Raw genomic sequence first — 7793 nt, 5'->3', positions numbered from 1 at the left:
CCAGCCACATACACCTGAGCTGGCGGGTTTGAATCCAGCCCAGGCCTGCCAAACAACAATGGCGGCTGCAACCAAAAAATGAATATCCTTTTTCAAAAAGGATACAATTTGGCTTGGCGAGGTGGCTCATGCTTGTAATCCTAGCACTCTGGGAGGCCAAGGCAGGTGGATAGCTTGAGCTCACAAGTTCAAGACCAGCCTGAGCAAAACTGAGACCCCATCTCTACTAAAAATAAAAAAAATGAAGCAAGAGGATCACTTGAGCCCAAGAGTTGGAGGTTGCTGCGAGTTATGATGCCCCGGCACTCTACCCAGGGTGACAGATTGAGACTCTGACTCAAAAAAAAAAAAAAAAAAAAAATATATATATATATATATATACACACACAATTCATTTGTTCCTTAGCATCTCCACCAAAAAAAAAATCCAACACAATTCTCCTAATCTCCCACCTCCAGCCAAATAGGCTCCCGGGCCATGACCCACCTGCTAAATCCCAATGCAAGACTTCAAGAGCTGGGAATGAATTAATTCCATTGCTTACTGGGTGCCTAAGGGTGGGAAGGAGTCCAAAGGATGAGTTCAGGGGACCCCTGCAGAGCTGGGCTAAGTCTTACTAGACAGATATAGGAGGAAACATGCAGTACTGCAGGGTAAGGGGACATAATCAGAGGGCTGGGGAAGGGTAGCCTGGCTACTTCTCTCATTCTTTATTAAGCACCCCCTGCATGCCAGGCCTTAAGAGTTTAATGATTGCATTCTACAAAGTATTCTTCATGTGAATGAGGAAGTTGAGTTCTTCATTCTTACACTCTCTTGAGAACTAAGGGCTGACTATGAAGGGGCTGGAGTCCACGTGTAAGATTGGGGTATGATGCCCTCCACACTCCCCGGCCTGTTGGTGAAGCCCTGAGCACTGCCTCTCGCATAGTAAGTGCTCAATGTGTGATTAGACATAAACTCAAACACATTACAGGATGTGTTGGGGTGGGGGAGCCGTGTATATATACAGGACGCAGAAGCCCCCAACCCCTTGCCAGTCCCCTGTCCCCCAGACGCCTTCTTGGTGCTCCCAGCTAGTGGCAAGTGTGAAATCGGCACCAGGCCGGCGGGGACAAAGGCCGCTGAGGGGGGTACTGTACATGTGATATCCCGGATTAAAGGGGCCTGCCATGCAGTGGGCCAGCAGCTGCAGCCCAGAACAGGTGCTGGGCACCGCTGCCCCGTGCACCTGCTCCACTCCTCCCAGCCCCCACCCACTGGGCCTGCCATTAAGGCACACAATGGAAGTCAACGAGGACAGTGATCTTGTTTTTTGTGTCTGAGCCATGCCTTTACATTAAAATAATGTCTAGATGAGAGGGGAGAGAGGCCAGGGAGGGCCAGGAGGGCACCCTGAAGGCTTCAATCCCCCCAAAGAGCTCCATTAGCTGGGCAGGTGCCCAGGAGTCCAGGCAGTTGAACGTATTAAAATCCCAGCCATTTGTTCATAAAGTAAGAGAAATTACCTGCATAATAATGATGCCAATAAAGCCTGCAAAATGCCAGGCCTCCCAACCACTTCACTAACTGACCCTCACCACTGAGAGGTCAGCCACGGGCCAGAAAATGGCAGAGATCAGTCTCCAACCTGGCCACCCTAAGCTCCAGGCCAACAGCCACAACCCTGAAACCTTCTCCCTCAACAGTCCCTCTCCAAAGAGCAGCCCCCACCACAGTGGCCTCCACCATTCAAGTTCTAAAAAGTCTTTCTCTCTCTTTCCAAAGAGTTTTAAACATATTTAGTATTATGTTTTGAAACACCAAGACAGAATTGTGCTTTCTCCCAGCAAAGATGTTTTCTGGTCTACATGCTAGGATTGAGCTGGAGATGGGAAAGGCAGACCTGAGAACCATTAATGGTTATAGTATGTTATTCCAAAGTGCCAGGCCTAGTGGCTCAGCACTGTAATCCCAGCACTCTGGGAGGCTGAGGCGGGTAGATCGCTTGAGCTCATGAGTTCCAAGACTAGCCTGAGCAAGAGCGAGACACCGTCTAAAAAATAGCTGGGCATTGTGGCACTGCCTGTAGTCCCAGCTACTTGGGAGGCTAAGACAAGAGAATCGCTTGAGCTCAAGAGTTTGAGGTTGCTCTGAGCTATGACGCCACAGCACTCTACTGAGGATAAGAAAGTGAGATTCGGCCTTGTTTGTTTGTTTGTTTTTTGAGACAGAGCCTCAAGCTGTCCCCCTGGGTAGAATGCTGTGGCATCACAGCTCACAGCAACCTCCAACTCCTGGGCTCAAGCGATTCTCCTGCCTCCGCCTCCCAAGTAGCTGGGACTACAGGTGCCACAATACCCACTTATATTTTGGTTGCAGCTGTCATTGTTGTTTGGCAGGCCCAGGCTGGATTCAAACCTGCCAGCTCAGATGTATGTGGCTGGTGCCTTAGCCATTTGAGCCACAGGTGCTGAGCCACTGCCCAGCTATTTTCTGTTGCAGTTGTCATTGTTGTTTAACTGACCCAGTTTGGGTTCAAACCCGCCAGCCTTGGTGTATGTGGCTGGTGCGCTGGGCCAAAAGTGAGATTCTGTCTTAAAAAAAAAAAGTTCTTAATCTTTAAACATGTGCTATCATAATCCTCTGAGGCTCAGAGAGGTTAAACAGCTTGCCCAAGGTCACACAGCATAGCAGAACAAGTACCAATTACCACTTTTGCGAGAGATTACCATGTACCAAGCACTTTGCCAGGTGCTTTGTATACACATACTTTCACTCACCCTATACCAAAATCCCACAAGGTGTCTTATGCTCATTTTAAAAGATGGGGAAACTGAGGCTCAGAGAAAGGAAATACAGCTCAAGGTTTGAAAAAGTTCTCAAAACAGGATTTGGAAGCAGGTAGGGGGTCTGAACAACATCCTGTCTGGCTAGGGAGGGGGTGGGCGGGGCAAAGTGGAGCAGGGTAGGCCCCTTCACACCTGGCCGTAACAGCAAGGTGTTGGTTGCACCTTTCCTATATCTAACTCCAGCCCATTTGGCTGTGAAATTGGGACTGCAGAGAGATCTGTAAAGGTATCTATTCTGCCCATCTGCTTAGCTGATAAAGGAATGTATCTGCCAAACATTTGCAGAGAACCAGGCCTCTGAACTTGAGCTAAAAGTTAGGAGACTCAGCACCCAAGTGACCACAACTTTGAAAATAAGAACACCAAATCCAGACTCACATAAGCTAATAGAGAAAGCAGCAGGGATGGGGAGTAGGGTGGCCAGTCTGCAGGGTTACTCACCAGTATGGGTTCGGACATGGCCCTGCAACAGCCAGGGCCTGGAGAAGGCCTTCCCGCAGGTTGCGCACACGCAGGGCAGTGTGTGGCTTCGGATGTGCATCTTGAGGGCACCCAGGCTGAGGTATTCCTTGTTGCAGTATTTGCAGTTGAAAGCCTTTCGGGACTGGGGGTCTTTGGCCTCAGAGAGCTGGACCAGCTGCTTGGGCACTTGGCCCAAGCCGGGGAAGGTCGCGTAGGCTTCGGCCTCCAGGGAAGAGGCTGAAGTGGAGGAGAAGGATGATGGAGCTGGAGAGGGTGGGCTGGGGGGTTGGGAGCCTTTCCCACTGTCCTCATCCGACAGTGAGGTCAGCTCTGCCACCTTGGGGCTCTCCTGGGGGCGGAAGGAGGCCCACCCAATTGGCTGCACTTGGGGTGCCAGGAGAGAGTCCCAGATGAGCATGGGCAGTGAAGCTGTGGGGTTGAGGATCTCCGGAGGTGGGATGGCTGCCAGCAGGTGGGCCTGGTCGTAAGGCTGCTGGAAGGTAAACTCTGAGAGGAGAAAGAAAAGAGAAAAGGAGGGTCAGGTGTTAATTAGATCATTCAGTCAGTCAACAAACAGCCCACTGCGGCACAGGGACTGAGGCGGCTGAGCAAGGCTGGCTGGCAATACTTACCAGATGAATAAAATCATGAGCAGGGACATACCAGGTTCCTGCCCAGGCAGGGCCTCCTCCTCACCAGGTCACCCAACCTGAGTCTCTCACTGGAAAGGCCCCCCTCAGCCCCCAGCTTAAGAGACTCAGGCCCAGGTCTCTTTCCTCATCCGGACTCCCCCAAGTCGCCAGCCTGAACCCTCAGTTACCCCAGCTCCCCAATCTCCACAGCTCGTGAGCCACCGCCCTGCCCCAATCCCCCTCCTCAGACGCCCCTCTACCCCCTCCCCGCAGCCCTCCGGACTTCGGACTTCTGACGGCCACCGCCGGCAGGCTGTCCTGGCACAAGCCGCTTCCTCTCGTCCCCACACTCCGAGCTTCTCCGCCTCGCGCCGGCTACAAAGTCCCCTCAGCCCGGCCCACTGCCCGCTCCACAGACCTGCAGTAGCCCAGAGCCGGGATCTGGACCGCATCTCCCTACCTCAGCCCCCCGATTCTCCACGTCACCCGGCTCGACTTCGCCCCAGGCCCACTCCCTCAGACAGCCCCACGCCGCCTCGCAGTGTCCCCCACGCCCCTCTCCGGCCTCCCGCACTCGTCCGCGCACCTGGATTAGAGTCTTGCAGCTCGCTATAATTGGGCTTCCGACGGGGGTCGGAGGGCTTCCTGACAAGAAATGAGCGCGGCATGGTGGCTGAAGCGGCCGGAGGGTCGCTGGGTCGCGCTACGGTCGCGAAGGGAACCAATCGCGAGGCCAGGCAGCGGCGCTGTGAGTGGAGACGCGCCGCCAACTCCTTTAAATAGTCCAGCAGCGAGTAGGGCGGAGCATCTCCGGGCACGCCCCTTTGTCACCTTTGATCCAATCACAGCGACGCCTCCGCCGCAGGTCACGCCCCGAGCAGGTGCGCCGCGGGCTGGCGGGGTTTGCGCCGCGTGGCGTCGGGAGCCCGGGCGGGGGCTGCTCCGAGGCCCGGCAGCTAACTTATCCCAGATCGCCCCCGAAGTGGACTGTCGCGGGAGGGACGACGGGCTCAGCGGCCCCCTCAAGAGGTCGGACCCCAGAGGGCCGCTGTGAGTCTGCCAGCTCCATGACTCCTGATCCGACAGTTTCTGGCGCCCCCTGGCGCTGCGAGCCGCGGACCCGGACACCTGACCTTCCGAAACCCTTCTTCACCTCCGCCTCGGGCTCGGGCAGGGGGCAGAAATTTCCTAGGCCCGGCTGGCGCCTCGTTAGAGCTTGGCATTGATTAGAGAAATACACATGCTGAGAAGGCTAGGAGAAGGACACCCTCACGTGAAACGCCACCGTCTTTTTGCAAAGCAATCGTGCATCATCGAGCGAAATACATTCGTTCCTTCACTTTGCAGAGGTATACCGAGCGCCCACGACACGCCAGGAACGGTTCCTGGAGCTGGGGACACAACTCTGAACCAAACATTCGTGGCCTCTGCCGAAGGGTAGCTCCTCGTCGGGTGAGGGAGACAGACGAAGTAAACAAACAATTACAATGCAAAGGGCCGTGTGCTTTGATGAGGAGAAACAGGACGCTGTGACGGTCAAGAGGCGGATCACCTGGCAGGGGTGGGGGGGCGGGAGGGAATTGGAGGTGTCTTCCCAGAGGAAGTGAAGAAATATCAAAGGGGAAGGCCGGAGGTAAGAATCAGTAACTATTCCAGAGGAACTACTTGAGAGCAACTCCCACCCTAGGGTGGAGTGGGCCGGCCAGGAGGGGTCAGACTGGCCAGGGCTTCAGCATCTCGGAGGAGTTTGGACTTTGCCTCAAAGGCAGCGGGGAGCCATAGAAAGATTTTCAGTTAAGGAGAGACCTGTTAAGAATTTCGTTGATTGTCAGATACATCAAATAAAGTGGTAAAATCGCACACAAAAATAATAATTTCGTTGAAAAAAAGATCACTCTAGGCAGAGCTGAGGTGAGTCTCCTCCCTTCTCTGAGGATCATCTGTGTCTAAGGCTCTAACATGGCTCCACAGGGGATGCTGACCACACACCGGACCCAGCAGAGGGAAGGGGAGCACCCTCACCCCATCTCCTGTGACGCAGGCCAGGCCAGGTGAATGGGCACAGAAATAAATCCCACAGGTTTGGTGGTACTTGTTTCCACCTGTTAAGCAAGACTAGGAAAACCCATGTCCTCCCCACTTGCCAACTGTTGTCGGTTTTGGTCACTACGTGCTGGCATTACAGCTGTGAACAAAAGTAGCCTCCTCTCCTAGTCGGTGCTGGAGGTGGTGTGTGGGAGATAGGCACTGGGCAGTCATTATGTAGAATACAGCCTCTCCCATGTCAGTTCAGCTCTGGTGGTGATTCCCCACCTGAAACCAGAGGGAGCAATCAGACCACCTATCTCCTCTGCACAAAACCCTCCCTGACCAGGCTGGGTGGGGTGGCTCACACCTGTAATCCTAACACTCTATGAGGTGGGTGGATTGCTTGAGTTCAGGAGTTCAAGATCAGCCTGAGCCACAGCGAGACCCCTGTCTCTAAAAAAAAAAAAGTAGCCGGGTGTTGTGGCGGCGCCTGTAGTCCCAGCTACTTGGGACGCTGATGCAAGAGGATTACTTGAGCCCAAGAGTTTGAGGTTGCTGTGAGCGATGAGGTCCTGTGGCACTCTCACCAAGGGCGACAAAGTGAGACTGTCTCAAAAAAAATAAAAATAAGAACCCTCCCAAACGCCTGTCTCAGAGTAAAAGCCAAAGTGTCCTATTGCTCTGCCCCTGCTTGCCTGTCTTGAACCTTTCTCCTTCCTCTATGCATAGTGATCCTATTCTCCCCACTTCTGTTCCTGCAAGATCCTAGTCCTTTCCCACCACAGGACCTTGGCACCTGTGGTTCATCCTCTTTTTCCCTAAATCTCTCTTCTCCTAAATCGTCACCTGGCTGTCTTCTTTTCATTTTCTGTTTCAGTAACTTCACCAACTGCTTGGCTTCATGTGTAATGACAGAAATGCAAATTAAAACCACAGTGAAAAAAAATTGCAAAATAAAAGAAGATAAAACCACAGGGAGGTACCATTTCATACCCATCAGAAGGACAAAAAATAAAAATTTGGTTCATATCAAGTGTTGATGAGGATGTGAGGATCAATGGGTGTAGCCACTTTGGAATAGTTTGGCACAGCTAGATACAGGTGACTCTCCCCTCCCAGCAAGTCCCCAGGGCACCGTACCCCCGGGGTTCTCAACCCTGGCTGCACATCAGATTTCCTTAGGGAATTCTCATAGGGAATAGTTAAAACACCCAATTCTGCACCCAAGGCCCACACACATCCTCTTTCAGTTAGCCTGGGTGGTGCTTCTGGTGTCAGCATTTTTTAAAAACTCCCTCTGGTGATTCGTTTAAGCAAGCAAAGTTAATAATGGCTGCCTAACCTCAAACCCAGAAGAAACAAAAGAGAATATTCATTGCAACCTTTTTCTTCTTTTCTAGTAAGAAATTTAAAACTATAGCCGGGCATTGTGGCAGGGCACGGTAGTCGCAGCTATTGGGGAGGCTGAGGCAAGAGAATCGCCTAAGCCCAGGAGTTGGAGGTTGCTGTGAGCTGTGACTCTACCGAGGGTGATAAAGTGAGACTCTGTCTCCAAAAAAAAAAAAAGAAAAAAGGAAAAGAAAAGAAATTAAAAACTGTCTCAGTGCACGTAGCTTAGTGGTTAGGTCACCAGGCACATACACAGAGGCAGGCGGTTTCAAACCAGCACTGGCCTGCTAAACAACAATGACAACTGCAACAACAACAACAAAATAGCCAGGCGTTGTGGCTGGTGGCTGTGGTCCCAGCTACTTGGGAGGCAGAGGCAGGAAACTCACTTGAGCCCAGGAGTTGGAGGTTGCTGTGAGCTGTGATGCCACAGCACCCTACGCAGGGCAA

The 7793-nt window shown here is 52.6% G+C and overlaps 1 protein-coding gene across 1 annotated transcript in view; it reads right to left on the bottom strand.

Annotated features, from left to right (window-relative positions):
- Positions 1–4667, bottom strand: part of SNAI1 (snail family transcriptional repressor 1) — a 6894-nt gene extending 2227 nt beyond the window's left edge. Inside the window, exons 1-2 of the mRNA XM_003787691.2 lie at positions 4513–4667; positions 3274–3801 (exon numbers count right to left, since the gene is read on the bottom strand). Coding sequence (XP_003787739.1) covers positions 3274–3801; positions 4513–4594 — 610 coding nt within the window. The 5' untranslated portion in view covers positions 4595–4667. The remainder of the gene's footprint in view (positions 1–3273; positions 3802–4512) is intronic.
- Between the last annotated feature and the right edge of the window lie 3126 nt (positions 4668–7793).

The sequence above is a fragment of the Otolemur garnettii genome, unplaced genomic scaffold (assembly GCF_000181295.1).
Source record: "Otolemur garnettii isolate 467f Iridium unplaced genomic scaffold, OtoGar3 scaffold00023, whole genome shotgun sequence".
In the NCBI taxonomy this organism is placed as follows: domain Eukaryota; kingdom Metazoa; phylum Chordata; class Mammalia; order Primates; family Galagidae; genus Otolemur; species Otolemur garnettii.
The sequence above is the reverse complement of the archived record's forward strand: the minus strand, read 5'-3'. Positions and strand labels throughout refer to the sequence as shown.